General features: G+C 37.2%; 1 protein-coding gene across 1 annotated transcript in view; it reads right to left on the bottom strand.

The window, feature by feature from the left end:
- Window positions 1–18,263, bottom strand: part of ROBO1 (roundabout, axon guidance receptor, homolog 1 (Drosophila)) — a 673,042-nt gene that overhangs the window by 32,456 nt on the left and 622,323 nt on the right. The window contains 4 exon segments of the mRNA XM_009327888.1: window positions 1,164–1,206; window positions 3,892–3,918; window positions 7,306–7,503; window positions 14,783–14,954. Of these exon segments, the coding sequence (XP_009326163.1) occupies window positions 1,164–1,206; window positions 3,892–3,918; window positions 7,306–7,503; window positions 14,783–14,954 (440 nt within the window).

The following is an 18,263-nucleotide window of genomic DNA, read 5'->3' as shown; positions in this document are numbered from 1 at the left end:
CTTTTTTATTTTCTCACTATCCTGGGGTGAAGGCAGCAACCCAGTGATTTACAGATTTGTCCATTCAAAAATCACATGGTAACTGTTCTAGAGGTTTTCCTCCAAGGTTTTATGGCTACAACAACACAGCAGCATACAGTGCTGGACAGAGCAGCAGCAGAGTAGCCTCGCCTCTGCACAGCATTCAAGTAGACTGGGAATGTTTAATTTTATGCCTAATCTTTACTATTACCAAATTTTTGTATGGTCTTGCAAATTAGGAGTCACAAGATGCCACTTGTGAAACAGGAATCGATACAGGAATTTATCGCCCAGCTGCTCTCTGAGATTTTAGAGTTTATTCCAGCATCATGCCAAATCTCTAACTGAGATGCTTATAAAAAGGCATGCTTGAATGTGACCTAGAAAAAAACAGATGCTACTAAAGTGACACTGCTCTGACCTGCCTTTTTGCTGAAACTGGTATTTTTGCCTCCTGAAGAAAACTCTGCCTCTAGACAGGAAATATAAATTACTGTTTTGTCCACTGCCATTCATTAAGCGTAAACCCAGTAAACACGTTTTAGTTAAATCCTCAATCTGGAATGGGCTAGGTTCTCAAAGCGGGGGGCTTTACATTTAAAACCTACCTGTTTCCCTCTCCTTCAGTGCCCCGTCTCTTGCAAGCGATGCTTTAACTGTTTTGCATTCATAGCAAGATTTTTTCTTAAAAAGTCACCTTATAAGCCGTTTATGTCCCCAGCAATTTTTTCCAATAAACGTTTTCTTTCTTTGTAGTATTTGTGAACCAGCTATATTTCTTAATCTTCATAAATGCCACGACTTAATTATTTTTACTCCCTTAATCAGCTGCTAAGCCAGGTCTTTATTTTGAAGTTAAAGTGCTCCCTCTGCTGCTCATTTTTTGAGATGCAGTTTTTACAGGTTAACAAAGCTGAAAATATCACGACTCATTCTTTGGAAATCAACCTAAAAATTCAAACCATATATCCTCCTTCTAAACAGAAAAATATATGCCCAAAATGTATAAATTAATGCAATACATTAAAACATATCTCTGCAAGTGATTATTCTGCTATCACTTACAAGGACAATTGTTCTCCTAGCATCCTTAAATTTAGTTGCACACGATTTATAGCTTTAAAAATAAAGCACATAATTACCTGCCTCCACTGCTTACGGCCTCTCCTCCTCTCTGATACGTGACTGAAATAGTTAAAGATAAAAAAAGGAAATAATTTAAAAATCATAAAAGACTCCTTAAATAGCAGTATTAAATTTGCCTTTGTTTCATTTTAGCTAAGACAATAAACGTGCATTGTTTATACATTAATTCTGAGCCTCACTCTGCAAGCTATTCCTTCAAATGCAAGTTTATACATAATACTTGTGTTGCTTGATAACCGCTAGTCTTAGCTCCAACAGAGTTTTATATTTCAGTTCTGTTCTGAAAAACACAAACACACACACACGTATCGCTTAAGAAAGCAGGAAGCCATACATCAGGTCGAACTTTTTCTTAACATAACTCTGCTGACTTCAGTGGAGTTACTCTGAGGAAGAATTTAGGTCATATATTTATTTCATGAATGGCTGGATGTTAACGTTATTCTCTACCTTATTATTTTGCTAAGATTAAAGAGGTATCATGATTCTATAACAGACCTTACTCCCAACGTAAACAATGGCTCATTACAGCTGAACCTACTGCAAAAACACGTGCTCTTTCTGAATGTTACTGCACTATACTCATGGAACAGGTACACTCTAAAAGTCCACAGGAGCTTCACATTTTATAACATTTTACAATTGGATTTATTAATGATATTTTTTATCTAAAAATTTAAATGTATATACCTTGGTAAAAAACGTCTGGCAGAAAGAATAATTCTAAATTAGAAGGAACAGTTTTGCTAGCATTTCAGAAGCATTACGCATTAACAAAGTGGATGTTCACATGCATTTATTTGTTGGCATGGATTGCATACCCTTCACAGGAAGCATCATGGTTGAAAAGTTAGTTTTTAGGACGCAAACATCCAAGAAGAAACAGTGCTATAAATTCTGCAGGTTTGCATTGGGTTTGGCAAAGGGTTAAGGAGATTGTCTCCCTGCAAATGCTGATGGATTCTACATTTTCCAACTAGGAATGTGTTGGAAAAAAGCAGTCAAATTCTGCTCTTTAGAAGAACTCCAAACTGGGAGTCTGCAAGAGACAGATAAATGCTGGCAGTGATTACAATAACAGGATTAAGATGTAGGATGCATTGCTATAGGTAAGTCTTTTACTAGAGGTAATGCTAAAGAAGAGGGTCTGGTTCCATTTAAAGTCAATGGAAGGAATGACTGGGATCCTGGACTGAAAAAAGATTTTTTTTCCTTTAAATGTTTTACATACTTTTGTGTTTTCTCCAATTTCTTCTTTAAAAATCTCAGTGCTATTTGTTTTGCAGCTCTGACGTATCTTATGGAGCCCTGATATTTTCTTTTCATGTTAAGAATCCAACTGAGAAAATATGTTAGCTAACCTACCAACCTCTGCAGAATTTCAGTAGTGTGCTACAACTGTGATTGCGATAGAAACCCTCTGTTAAGCCAATTCAAGTAACAGCAAAATAATACTACTTTGAATTAGTCTCCACCGTGGATCTCAAAGGACTTCAAAAACGTTAAGGGCCACTCTGACTCACGCCGAACAGTAAGCAACTCCACTGAACGTAACAGGATGACTTTTGAAACAAGATACTATTCAGTGTGATTAAAAGCACGTGGATAAGAATCTAACCCATTACGATTAGGTCTGTGTGGATGAATGCAGACAGACATGAGATTGCTTCATCTGCGGTCCAACTTGGAAGGATGTAACTCAGCTGCTGCCCAGAGGCCAAATTAGTACAGTGCTGATTTTGAGCTAGTATGCCCTGCTAACGTGAGTGTGCAGAGGAGGAGGTAGGTGGTTTTTACCCTGCCTGGATACACGTCCTGCAAGTCTCATAGACCTCTTGTGAAAATAAGGGATTTAGAACAAAGGAGGAAGAAACAACCTGACCTGTCTGTTCACCCAGGCTGTAGCTAAGAGTAATGCATGCAGTATACTGGTGGGTACTGAATGTGTTGTATTGTATCTACTGTAGAGGAAGAGCCGCTGCGCTGCCAGACTGGGACCGACTGAAGGTCAGCTCTACAGAACAGAAAGGCTCTCGCGGACTTTGGTGGGCTACGGCTCAGGTTATGCCATATTTTGTACATTTCCAAGCAAAAAGGAATAGATGATTTTAAACCCACTCTGAATTTGAAATGCACCTCTGTTTATGTAGAACAGGATGATTATTTTAAATTTTCATAGCACAAATACAGTTTAAGGCAGCAAGCAAAGAAATCCAACTGCTGTCACACTTTCATTTTCTGTATCTTCCCAAGCAGACAACTCCTAGGTCACTGGATTAATGCAGATTCAAAGGAAAGAAAAGAAGGAAATGTTTCACCAGCTATAACCCCACTACATCCCTTTCAAGTCAGCATCTCGGCTCTGCTAAGTCATTCCTCCTCCATCAGAAGCACCTTTTGCATCGCTAGATGCAGAAGGCCACGCTACTCCATCATAATATGCAAGAAGAGAGCCCAGGCTGTACAAACTGATGGGATCATGCTACAAAATGGCATGCTTGCATCATATGGTATGCTACAAAATGGTACATACAAATGGAAGAAAGTGTCAGCTACAAAGCAAATATACACTACTTAGAGAACAAAATAATGATTACTGTCATTAATGAAATTGTTTAAAAAAACCCTTCAGAACAGCTGGGCTGGTTAAGTCAGGAAAAGAGAAACAGTACCACAAACACATGCTAAAGTAACAAAGAAGGTGGGAAAAGTGCAAATATATACCTGTTGGTGTGAAGGTAAAAGACGGGACTGAAAAATCAAAACAAAATACAAACTGGTTATTAAGCTGAAGAGAGAAAGGGAAACATACCACATTAGTATAAATCTAGCAGACAGCTGAACATAAAACAAATGTATATAACTAATCCAGTAGTTCAGTCACATTGATACAGAAATAAAATTAAATTTGCGATTCAGAAAGAAGCTTGTCTTTGCAGGTACTATTCTGAAAAAAAAGCTTGATATTCTGTTGTGCTCCTGAGGGGACTGGACTGTGGTTTAGCCTTTCAAATACCCCTCAGTTTGGTATTTTAAGCTTTTCTGAAGATCCTAGCACAACAAAACCCCCACACCGTTAATCATTTTAGAATGCAGAATGACACATTCCTTAACAAAGCCTTATCAAGGTCCTATTGAATCTTATCTGCAGTTCACTAAGTAAATGCTCATTACACTGAACTAATAGGCACACTTAAGTATTCAGTAAGGAAATAATAATCATATAAGGGAACAAAGAGAACTGCTGTTTTACTGTCTCTGAATCAAGAATGGCACCAACTCTCACTGTAATAAAGGCACTAAAATCTACTGCAGCAATTAATTTTTGTTTTCATAGATGAGTGTTAAACAGTTATTATCTTTCTTTCTTAAATAATCACAAAAAAGGCAAAAGATCTCCCTAGATGTAACACCTTTCTACCTTTCAACCCTTGGCTTTAAGAGGGAAAGGTTAACAACGGAACAATGACATTGCTTGACAATCTTCACTCTCACAGCTACTATAAATCCTCTTTGGATCAATAGGGTCTCTAATCCAAATACAGAGCACTAGCATCTGCTCTTCCTATTAGCACATGCTCCCCCTCCTGTTGACAAGACAGTACAGTTTTTCTATCACTGATGGGCAGAAAAAGGCTAACATTGCCCTTTTCGATCTAATGACAGCAAAGAGAAATGCAAGAGAAACAATAAAATATTCACTAGAAGTAACCTTGAGACAGAATTTCATCAGCAAACCTGGCACAGAAAGAAAAGGTTCTGGCTAAGAGAACAACTGCTTAATCTAATTTTTGTAAGAACTCTGATATTTGGGGGGAGTCCAGAGTGTCTTGTTGTTATAATTTAGGATATGCCGTAGTTTTTCCCCCCTTTTACCAAGCCAATTTATTTCCAGGGATATGACACTAAGCAAAAAAAGAAAAAAACTGGGGATTTGCCCATTTCAGGCTTCATTTGTAGCACAGCTCTTTATCTTGGGAATTCCATTGTATTTTCTTTGAGCTAGGCCTTTTCACACAGTCAAGTTGAATTTAGCTACATTCAAAAATATAGAACCATAGTAACAAGCTTTCATTAAAATAGAAGGTGCATTTAAACCAGAGCTATTCAAAAGAGAATCAAGTGTCTCAAAATTAATTTGCAATCACAAGGACATGAAAAAAAATCTTAAACTACTGTCTCATTACTCTTCTGCGAGCTAAGTACTAAACCTAGTTTAGTTTCTTAAGGAACTGAGGAACAGATGAACAGAGGTTCAACTAAATGAAATTTTTATCGCTACCACACAAAAGAACAACTTAATTCTCAGAGCTTCTGTTAATAAACTCTTCTGAGTGTGTAAGAGTGCTAGTACAATATGTATGTGTGGGAGTAGTGAAGTATTTTAACAGATGTCAGGCCTGAAGCTAAATATAAAAATAAATAAATAAATGCAAGACTGAAGAAAGTTTGGGCTTGCAGTGATGACTTGGTGCACTGAAGAGTGGCAAACTACTTTGCAGTTTATATTTCACTAAAGACGGCTTTTTTCTTGAAGAATACTTGATAATGGAGATGAAGACCCTACTTTCCTGTATATTTTCATTAAAATCCCCACCAAATTACACGAAAGATATTTTTACAGATATTGAAAAACACAGCTGCTTTGAACAATAGCTGACATCATTAAAGTAACCATTTTTAAGGACAAATTGTATGCCTTTTGCTTAATCATAGGTACTGCTGAAAGCATAGTGATGTTAGTTTGATAGAACTGTAGAAAGGCAGTATGGCAGCATGCTATTAGTAAAACAAAACAGCGCAGGCCAATGCAGCAGTATGTCAGGGTCTGTCTTATCTAAGAAATCCTAGCAGAACAAAATCAAAGGTGAAATTCATCCCCGATTTCTGTGGTTACAACTCCGCTACAACCACTGTGCCTGAAGTCTACCGCGAGCATTGATACTTTAATAGCACGGAGCACACCTGAACTCTGCAATGCTCCAGAACTATTTCCATGTTTCCACTCACTCAGGTGCTATTTTTAGCACTGCTGCCTCTTCATAGCAACACACTGCTACTGTTTAAGAACATTTGTGTTATATTCGCCTATCTGTCTTGCCCAACACACATTCATTCTTTAAGTGACTAAAGAACGTAATCTCATGACACCTTGCATACATTAAGATCTGTGCACCTTTTAAGCCTAGGTCTCTCTTTTGATTGCTAAATATCAAACATTCTCCCTCTATTCCTTCAAAAGCAGGATCTCCCATTCTCTGATTCATTCCAGAATTTACGGTTCTCACTCTGTGAGTGCCTAAGAGGTACTGCTTTGAGATGTAATGAACCGTAGCTTATTGAATTCAGCTTTAACTTCGGGGCTTGATCAAAAGATTATTGAATCAGGTAAAATCAAGTTTTTATTCCGCAAGATCTGCCAGGTAGAGATTCTAGTTTTGTTTGTCACAGAGTATACTGTAAAGCACTGCTTGCCCACCGACAATCTGATATAAAAAGTATCAATAACATGAAGAGTGCTTTAAGTCAGTCCCACTGCTGCCATTCTAACTGAATGCAGATGCAAGATGTGATAGCCCCAGAATTCAGTCCCAACGAAGGGTCTCACGACAGCATTTATGAAAGAGTCTTGGAAAGTATTATTGACTGTTGTGCTTTTGCAATCAGCCACTTCACCACATTCCCCTGGAACACAAGGAAATTCAAGTACCCGCACCAAAAGCGTTACTGTAATGTACACCACTGTTAGTATTCTTAGCAGCAAGCAAAGGACCGAACAGGAGGGACAATGAACTACCATCCACTTGGCTCCTTTTCGGATGGTACAGTGTCAGGTAGCAAGGGCATACTGGAAGCTCCCAGCCTTAAATCCATCTTTATGTTTCTCATTTGTAGGAGTATCTTTATGAAAAGCTAGTCTAGGTATTTTGCTAAAGGCTTATGCTTTAAAGCCAGGTTTAACACGTTATGTAAATATTGCTGCTTTCTGCATTGGCTCCTGATCCACACCTCCTGGAAGTACTGACGTAATTTGATAATTCCTGCATCGAGTCTTAGAAGAACAAGAGACTGATGATAAGTAAATAGCCAGTAAACGGGCATTCAGCAGCCAGCGGACCAAAATATATAATAAGGCACCTTTTCTGATACCAGCGTAAGTACTAGTGAGTCCGTTTCGCTTCTTCCTGTGGCGATATAACCAGATGCTGAAGACCATAAGGATAATCCAACAAGCTGCACCAATTCCAGCAATAAAGGCAGGCTGCTTTACCACATCCGAAATCTGCTGGGCTAAACTGACTTGATCTTCTGAAGACACGGGGTTTCCATGAGAATCTGAAAAGACGACACCCAAAATAGCCAATTAATTTGAATGAGCAACTGTAAAAGGCAGCATGAAAAGAACTGACATAACCGTAGTCCAGTTTTTCAAGGTAAAATCCTTAAGACTGCTCTTCAAAAATCTCTTTCCACAGGTCTAGATAGAAATGGTTTGTTTTCCTTACAAGACAGGTACCTCCAACTTCACTGACTTTTGTTTGTTTATGAAACCCGCTAAAATCAGGCCACTAGGCATACAAATAGAAAGTTAAGCTCATAAATTTCAAACTTGGGGACTGCTATTTTTTTTACTTTTATTTTAGCAAAGCAACACCAGCTTCAGAAATTTATTCAGAAAGTCAGCAAGGAACACAGCAAGTAAAAGGAAGCTTAAGTATGGAACATGCATAGTCTGTTCTTTGAACTCTGCGAATGGGTAGAAGTCAGCTACCCAAACATCCACTCTCATAACTGAAAATCACAGAAGAATTACAAATTCATAGTACATTCACGTGAGGTTGGTATTGCGGGATACATTTTAATTTAGCAGTTCCTGACAGATGACTTAAATCTTGTATTACACAGTCTAACGTACTCTTTGCAGTCTCTCACTTTGACCTCAATTAGAAAAGTCTGAGTATTTAAAAGGACGTAAAAAAGTAAAAGTACAAAATAACCAATCCTGCCCTCTTGATATGGATGAAAAAGCTAAAGGATAACTAAAAAATGAGTTATGAATTGGTAAAAATAGCCAAGCAGTCTCATTATTACTGAACAAGCAGCATTTTTCAACAACAGTTTATCTTTAAATAACCCACATCAAAATAAAGAACATGTATTTTTCCATACACTTTTTTTTTTTTAAATAGAGAAAGTACCTGTAAGAATCAGTCTTTTCTGCTCTTTCTGTACTGAACTTTTGCAAGAACCTTCTAGGAACAGCAGTAAGAATATTCAGTTAGTGACCAATGCTTTCTAACTGAAATGAAGCAACTCAAAGACAAAATACTGCCTTCCTGATTTTTTACCACTACAGTGAGCGCTTACTGGAAATTTCATTACTGCACAGGGTGAGGGCAAGAATTCGAAACCTTTACTCAAAGCGGATATTGCTTTACACATTCCACAACTTAGTCTTTGGAATGCCCATTTTTACTCTTGTGTAAATCCAACAGTTAGTTGCTTTTTACTATGGGTAAGTGGCATCAGATTCAGAATGAGAGATTAGTGTTTTAAGGAGAAAGGTGCTGTTATGAATTCTATTAATATAAACTATATAAGAAATGAAAACCTATTTACTTAAAAAACAATACCTTTTCCCTACCACCTAAGCAGTGAATATACATGTTTTTTTTTTTATGATGACATGTCTTGCATTATTCCAAAATAAGCCTAAATAAAAGAAACTGCAATACAAACAGGAGATGGAATCACAGCAAATCGTACAAATAACAAACCTCCTCTGGAAAATGATACCTTTTTGAATGGGAAACGGTTACATTAATAACAGCTTCTTCCAGTGATGAATTCCAGATTTCAGTTTTTGTGACATCGAGGTCAAATACCTATTTTGCCGAGGAATCACCACCGCCTTTGACTGCTACTTTATTGGGAAATTTTATTTCATATTTCAGGTCCCTTTATAATCTGTGATCCTAAGTGCACTGCCTAGTCTGAAAGTTCACCAGGCAGACTCATTGTTTTCTTACTAATACACCCTTTGTGTCTGCTGGGTTTATAGATTTCATGCCTATTTGTGCAAGGTTAAGATGGGTTGCTTCAGGTTTTATGGAAACAGCCAAGTGAAGTTCCACACAAGTGGCCAGATGGGCTTAAACGTATAAAGTATTCTGTGACCAATGAATTAAATCTGTCACTCTCTATCTCATCTTTTGCCTCTTTGCAGCTGAGGCCATATAAAGATATGAAAACTTGCATCACCAGTCTTTTCAAAATGAGTAAGCCTACTATTTCTGTATTTTTAAACAGCTACACTACCTTGTATTTTTTAATGGAATAGAACAAAAGATTTCCAGAGAACCTATGGTCCTGAATAAATTTAGAAGACTGATAAACATTTTTTCTTTAATCCTTTAAATATATATATTTAAAACGATAAATCCAGGGGAAAAAAAATAATCACAAACTCAAAAGCCAAATAAGAATGTTTTTTAACCATGTCGACAATTCAGCCATACAGGCAGTACTTCTATAGATGCAAACATTTTGCATTGCTCAGTCAATGCATGTCTGAAGATTACAAAATACTGAAGAATCTCTTTGAACATTTATTGTTCTAATTTTTAATTAAGATTCATTTCATGGTATTATTTTGCTAGCCATTGCAAGCATAAGAACAGCATAATAATATATTTGCTTTTAAGAAACTAGGTTTATGGCATGTTGTACATGGGTGGACTGTTACAGCCATTACATTAAATTAGCTGATATATATTTACACCCACGGTGAAGAGGAAAATGCGTACGTACAGTCATATAAACAGCATCATAGAAAAGAAGATGGAAGGGCTTTCAAGAGGCCACATTTGACCCATGTCCTGCTCCTCTCATAATTAAAAAAAAGAAAGTAAGCTAAATATGAAGCAAAGGGAGTGAAATCTAGTGAACCCCTCATTACTAAAAATTTCCAGGAACTTTATCTTAGAAGCCTTTCTTTGAGAAGGGCATCTTCCCTCTCCGTAATAGTCCCTTGAGAGATCCTGAATGATCAGTCAGGAAAAAAGCTCTTGAACTAAAAAAAGGACTTTTTCTTCATCCCAGGAAATTTCTGGAAGCTTTGACTGAGATATAAACAGTTCATAATCAACATTCCTGTTCCTGCTTGCACTCCTCGGGGAGATGTGCCAAAATAATAAGTGAACATAAACATTCTATGGCAAAGTGCATCTTACTGCCAGAGCAGCAGCCGCAGCATTTAACGTACTTGAAAATGCCTCAGAGTTGTTGGAGCAGGCTGATCCCACACCTCCCTGAAACCAGCATATTATCACAGTGACTCATCCCTTCTTCTTCTACCCCAAGATAAGCGCCTTCTTTTTAATCACAGATAATGTTGCTATGACTATTGCTCACAAGCTACCTGATTTGACTATCTTGAAGCTCCAAGTTTCAAACTTCAATGAAAACTAATTAGAATTTACATCGAGAAGAATTGGGACCTCTAATTCTCTAATGTTAAATATTCATATTAATAATAATAATGTAAAAACTAACATTTAAGCTGTTAAATGTTAAAAAAAAGATTAATATACAATTAAGATTGGAATGCCAAAGATTCGAAAAAGACAGGAAATTCCAGGTTCACAGGTGCGCAAGCAACCTTAACTTCGCCCCGTACGTCTACAACCTATGGAAGGGTACTTTTCCATATGCCTGTCTCATTTAGTATACAAAATGTACAAACAGTAGGTAGGAAAATCTAAGTTTTGTTGACATTGCTAATTCTAGCAATTCAAAACCTGCAAAACACCTGGAGTCTGCAACATAATGTCTGAGTGTTTCCTCGAATATATGTGCATGATGCAATACAAAAATTATTTGGTAAAATATTACAAGGTTAAGAATATGCTGTTTTGTCTCCTTTCTAGTTAGATACGTTTCCAAAACTGGAAAAGTATCAGTTGTGCACTTCAATCTTATAACATACAGTTTTGAGGAGACAGCACCAAACTGGTTTGGAAGGGTTTGCTGTGAAGGAAACAAAAAGATTACTTGTCAATAAAAAAACCTTACAACTATCACACTAGAAGTACTTGAAGGGCTGACGGAATAATAACCCTGAAGGCATGCTAGCTAGTTCACAAATTGCATCTCCTAAATGAAGCAATTAGAATAATAAAGATTCAATGAGACTTTCTTCTGTTTTGTACACTTGAGACATCCACTGGTTGAATAATGCACTCAACATTTATAATAATTCTGCACACATCTCTTAATAAATAACTGCATACCATATATTCATACAAGTTATGTGTTTAAGAGTAACATTAACTGCAGTTGTGGGACTTCTCAGAGCCGGTACCCTGATCAAAATATGTTCCAATTTCACTACTTATTTGCCAACAAGCATAGGTAGTACTGCCAAGCTATCAAAGGTAGTATCCCATCACTGTACTAAAGTTAGGCTAGAGATCAGCAAAAAATAATTTGTTGTGATAATTCTCACCTTTCTGTACGGAGCATTTTTGTAATCAAGGTCCTAAGTTACACGTCGTGACAAGAAAAAAAGTTCTATCAAAATTCTAGGATATTTTCTCCACAGCACAGTATTATAAGCATGATACAGTGAGCTGTGGCTAGCTCTCATGAAATACGATTTTTTTTTCCTTAACACCAAAGCACTTGCTGTCTTTCTTTATGCAAAATATCAACTTTTCTTTTAAAACAAACAAACAAATGGTTTTCCAGCCCTTGGAATTCCACAGAAAGCTTTAAAAGGTCATTCAAAAGCCAAGAGGAAAATGCAGAAGCCCCAAGGGGAGCGTTTTAAGAAGACCCATAATTTTTCAGTTGATCTCATGATTTTAAACACTGAAAGGTGATTTTTGAATAACAAACAAGTATATTGTTGGCTTGTCCCTGGTGGCACGGGAAGTCTGGGGTACTGCGGCTCAGTGAGCCGCTTCATGTCAGCTGAGACACGGAAGATGAAAGAGCTTTGAGCTTACAATTTGTACCTGTCTTTGTAACAGGTTAAGTGCGTGCATAAGGTCAGTTATCACAGCTCGGCTGATGCATGGGACTGTGATTGCACGCCTCAGCTCTCAGAGAATCCAGTTTCTCCTGTCCTCCCCTCTTGTTCTGGAAGGTGGCCTCTGAAAGGTGAAGCTTCCTCCTGTCACACACCTGTCTGAAACTCTGCCCAGGCATTTCTCACAGTCACAAACCCGGGAGCACCCTGCACAGCACGCAGACTCAAACATGAGGTCGCTGTGCAACAAGAGTAGGCTACACTGGGGAAAAAACCCTCATCTTTGGATGCTCCAAAGCCAGCCACAACCTATTCTCACATTTTTGTAAGAAAAACACATTATAAGGAGATAGATGTTTGGTTTTAATGAAAAGCTCTTAAAAAAAAAGTGAATATCTAAATCACATAGTATATCCTGTTTCCACACACGGAATTCTTAATTAGTTTTAAAAAAAAAAAAAAAAAAAGGTAAGGATTGTACTACTTCAGATATCAGGAAAATGTTTCCTGAAGGAATAGTTGGGATCAGTGACAGAAACGCAGGAACATGAAGTTGTCAGTGGCAAACACTCAGTTCCTAGAGCACGTAGGTACAGGGAGTCAGGACTCTTTCAAACCTTCTAAAAGTGGCATCTTTGGTCCTCTTTCCTTCCCCTCCCTGGCCTCCCTTCCCTCTCTCTGTAACCGTGTAATTTATTGCTGGTGAAAAGTGCCAACTGATGACATCAACAAATTAATTTTCTTTCTTCAGAAGAGCTACCAGAAAACTCCAGTGCCTGCTCCACCCCCATGCTGGGAGCACATCCAAGCACTGAGAATGCGATTCCTTGCAGGGGCTGTGGGAGAACTTGTATCACAGCGTAGAGTTAGGTAAACTGCAGCCATACTTTTGCCTTGATGATTTTAGGTTGATCTATGCTATTAAAGGGTACTCCTTTTAAATTTAAGTACTAATTTGCAGCAGCCTCCTGCAGTTGCCAAAAGGACTGCAGCACTATCTAGGTATTTCTTCGTGCTGCTTCTAGTGGCATAGTTCTCCACAAGGCTCCTGTCTCCAAGTCCTTGCCATGTAACAACCAAATTATGGGATTTTTACCACAATATATGTAGATTTGGCCATGCCACTTGGTTAGAAGCAAGCAGTACAGACTATGAAAGCAAACCCCAACCACAAGGAAATATACGGATTCTACCAGACTTGCACATTTGACCACCCTCGGAGGTGTGTGATTGCTTCACGCTTTCTAACATAGTGTCAGTAAAGGCCAGGAACCCAGAAGCAGGCAAAAATCTTACCCTGACAGAGTCTCATTTGTTTCTTTTTCCACTTACCAAAACCCCAAAGTAATTAAGTTCCATGGTAAAATTCACCTTCATTAAGCATTTGCTTATCATCAGAGAAAAGGAAAAAAAAAAGTGGCTATGAAGTCATTGGCTTTGAACATCGACGTTACCCCATTATTTTACACTCATAAGCCTCACTAATTTAAAATTTTCAAAATCTAAGCCATATAGAACAAACTTGACTTCAACTGGAAAGCTGGCTGTAGGAAGCTGTGAGTGGAAGCTGGCTGTAGGAAAGAACAATCCAACAAATAACTATGGGGTTTTGCACATATTAATGTAATAACATGTAAGCTGTGTGTAATTTTGTCATAAAACATCTATTAATGTAATTGGGAATCATTTGCCTGTATAAGGTAAATAAGTTAAAGATGACCTTCATTTTAATAGCCAAGGAAATGTCCAGAGAACATATTAGTCGTTTGGTCTTCTTTTCACATGCAGTAATTACAGATTTTTAAATATAAAAAGTGAAACAACAAGGAAGATCTACTCATGATAGAGAGACAGACGGGACATAAAGTCCAAAGCAACACGCTGAGTTGCTTTCACAATTATATACTGCAATGGTAAGATATTTTGATACAGGCACACCGGTAAAGCAGCATATGACTATACCTAAAGCTACTTTAAGTAATCTTCAGCTAACCAATAGCAAAGCTGCATTTCTCCCAGATACATCCAGGAGCAATGGCCCTGATCTGCATTTATGACAGAGAGATGTTTGGTATAAATGAAGTTAGGAGGTCAAGATTATTGTAAATCATCTGCGTACCTCTTTTTCCTGTACTGAGGTTATTTACTAGCTTTCACACATAGTTGATATTTATAGTGCCTAATTTTAGCATGCTCTTGTTTTTTTGCTTCAGTAAAGATAAAATCTGATCAAGACAAACTACATCCCTAAACTAAAGTGAGCCAGCATTTAGTGATTCACACTCCCCTACATGTTTTATTACGCCAGTCTTAAGTGTGAAAATTCACTTTGAAAAATCAATAACCAAAAAGCACCGCTGAATTGGGAGATTAAAAAAACCTGTGTTGTTATAATGCCATCTTTAGACTGCAGTTGTAAGGCAAGTTTAAAACCAGAAATGCCAAATCCTGCTATTCCAGAGATCAAGTAACACTATCTATTTCACTTGTCTTGAAAGTAAGAAATATTCTGGTGCCACAAAAGACAAAAGCAAACAAACAAAAATCATTGAAACCAATAGGTAGGATTACCAGCAGGCTTACCTAATTGGATAAACTGGGGATCACTTTTCACTCCAGGTCCTGCCCCAGTACTTGCTGCCACTTCCACGCTATATCGAATACCAGGAACTAGGGAGGGGATGACTACAGAAAAGGTGGAACCGTCTACCGTCTTGTTTATATGGTATCGACTTTCATTGCCAAGACACCAAACCTGCAGGGAAGTAAGCGTATGGTATGTATAAATGTTCAAAATGCAACACCGAAGGATAAGTAGAAGGAAGGATGACAAATTCCTTTCTCCTGGATAAAGAAATTTAGAATTTGTCACTATTCTAATATCTGCAGTCATGAATTGCTGTCCTAGGCACTGTATGAATACTGAAAAGATACTTCTTGTTCCAAAGAGCAGCTCCAACTACTACAATTATTTGATGGGTTTATCGTAATTCATTTACAGTTCAACCAGTGACATGAGTGCTAATAAAACTAATAGCGTTAGTAACACGGAACACATAAGGGAAGCCCCGTAGCCAAGAATCGTTCACATAAACAACAACGAAAGAACATTCAGTTAAATGAATTTGCAATTCTCTTGTTCAGGAATCATTTGTCAAGCAAGGCCTTCTTCACTCAAGTGCAAGGGCAAGTCTTTCATCACATGACATCACAGGAGAACCGATGTCATGCTGGAATCCAAACGTTATCTTTTTTTCTTAAAAATCGCAGCAAAAGGCAAGGATTGAGTAATATGCCAACTTCTATTGAGAGACAACAGCGTGATAACAGATCCCATTTTTTGGACACAGGTCTAATGTCTTCAATTCACCACTTCATAAATTACATCAGTGATATTAAATGATTGAGAGAAACAGTATGATGATATATTTTTCTCTCTTTAGGCTTGCACCACTGATGTGGCAAATGCTTTTAAGAGTACGGTTTAACTCCCAACTGCTATTAAAGGTGAAGTAGCAGCTAATGTAGATCTGCTAAAAAATTGATGAAGCTGTGTTGATTTCCTTTTTATTCCTCTTCCACAAATGTATTGCTCTACAATGAATATTTATCCAGAAAGTTAGATTAGTTAAATTCAGTACTTTATCTGTAAAGAAACAAACTTTCCTGAGAACAGCAGCATCTCTGAACCTGTGCTGACTGTACACAGGAGGGAAGATTTTGCTTTTGACACATGGAGGTCCTAAAAGATTTAGTGCCCAGATAGCTGTTTTTAATCCCTCGTGCAATTCTACCGCTGTGAAGATTGCCAGGTGAGTGAGCTGAAGTTTCATATATAGAACAATTGCTAGGGCCCTTTCTGTAGAGCCCTTTCCGCCTGGACACTGGAAATTTTATTTCACCTTCAGGACACTGTAAGACCCTTTTTCCTTCTCTGGATGCCAAGGATTGAAACAAGGCTAGTGGGACACTGTCAGGATCTGAAATGTGTTTTAAGCTCCTTTGAAACAGAATCCCCATGCAGCATATACATAGCTGCTGCTGCAGAGCAGGTCAGAGCACACGAAGAGAAGAGAATCTCCTTTTTATATTCTGATACTAAATAGAGACTGTTTCAGTCAGTAGTAGTAGTATAATTATTAGTAATATTAGTAATATTGCTTTTAAATCCTAAAAGATGGTCCATGAAGATGCTCTTATGTAAATAAGAACTTGATACAGTGTTAAAAAAAGATTTAAATCATTTTGACCTATGTCATTTTCACAGAAATTGTTACTGCCACCTTATACAATGGTGTACGTGCAAACAATAAAAACAATTTATTATGTACTTGTAACTATGCACTACTAATTCATAAAAATGTTTTGTTCTTAGGCGCTCAAATACATGCAGAAATTCAAAAAACAAGAATGTTAGGTTAAACATCAGGTTGTTCAGTACTTGCCATACTATATTTGATTGTATACCTAAACAGGCAAGTGAAAACGAACTTCTAGAATGTTATGAAGGAAGGAAGAATTCACATTATAATAGACACATAAGTGAAGAAAGAATTAGTATAACAAGAGAATTTCAAACTTCATGCTAGGGAAGGAGGGAATGACTTCTGCTGTGACCAGGGAATTTCAAACTTCATGCTAGGGAAGCAGGGAATGACTTCTGCTGTGATTTGAATTTCTGGCTTTTTGCGTGTGCTACTGACAGTTCTTCAATTAAGATGGTATCCTCCTTCCTATTTATTTTACCCTTTAATTAAAGTAGGTACTCTCTTGCCTTAGATCTGAGTCGCTGTGAAAACAACGAATTCCCCCACATATGCGTACCTTTTTTTCTGGGAGAAAACATAGGAGATAGAAAAACAAAGAGGAAAGAAAAAAGAGAAAATATGACAAGACTTCTGTTTGTGTTTTTCTTGTTATTAGTTCTTAATCTTAAATCACTGGTTCTGCATTTGTTTAGTTTTTAGACAAAAATATTAATTACATATAGCAACTTAAATAGCAATTACATATATATTCATTGTGCCTGTTTCCTGTCCATGGTGAAAAGCACAAAGGAAAATAATGGCATCCACACAATAAATGTAGATGTGAAACATGCCAGCGTGCCATCTACTGCTACACAAGCACTACAAGACGCTTGCTCCTACACCTGACAGTCTATTACTTCCGAATGCTAGGAGGTATGTTAGGTATTATATCCACTCGGAAATGTGAATATCTTGACTTTTATTGTTTTGTCCTTACAAGCTTAACATTCCTCTGATGCAGTTTCTTGATGGAAATCTATTTCTTCAGCTCAAGGTCTGTTTTTAAATAAAATAACTTTGCAAGTATTTTTTTTTCCAATTACATTATATATCTGAAACTAAGCCATAAACTGATTTTTTTACCAGTTGACCAGGTTTTGAAAGGCGTTTTATTATTCTAAATTGACCATGAAGCTTAGCGATCTTTTCCCTTTCCCATTTCTGCTGAGGAAAAAAAAATAGCAGAATGAGTTTTGATGGCTAGGAATATATGTCTATAGCACAATGTTTTAACCTGAAAAAAAGCTGAGACATTCTCATTTGAAAAATTTTCTCAGTAATGCGCATTTGCAGGAGTCTGAAAGCAAAGATCCTGCCTCTCTGTGGCTATAAAGCTTACTTGATATCCACAACTAGACATTCAAAACGTCTGTAGCTTGCTTAGCAAAAATAAGCTTCATTTACTTTGCTATGCAAATTATCGCAAAACAATTTGAACTGAAAATAAATAGTGTATGTTGCTAAACAAACATTGAATAATAAATATTTTATAATGTACTTACAATTTGTTAAAAATTAAATAGCATGATGAGAACAGTGTTTGTGTGAAAGAAAATTTCTATACACTAAATACATTTATTACCATACAAGCACATTTTTTACTTGAAAGTTTTCCATTTGTTTTAACTACCCAGTTATGCATAATTTACTCAGATCTTAACACTGTTAATTACCATCCCTGAGCTTTTCAACTTATTAAGCCTGTTTATATTTACTACCTCGGCCGATATCTTTGAGTCACAAAACGGTTCTCA

This window comes from Pygoscelis adeliae, unplaced genomic scaffold, assembly GCF_000699105.1.
Source record: "Pygoscelis adeliae isolate BGI_AS28 unplaced genomic scaffold, ASM69910v1 Scaffold14, whole genome shotgun sequence".
NCBI lineage: Eukaryota > Metazoa > Chordata > Aves > Sphenisciformes > Spheniscidae > Pygoscelis > Pygoscelis adeliae.
Note: the sequence above shows the minus strand (reverse complement) of the source record. Positions and strands in the feature narration are given on the sequence as shown.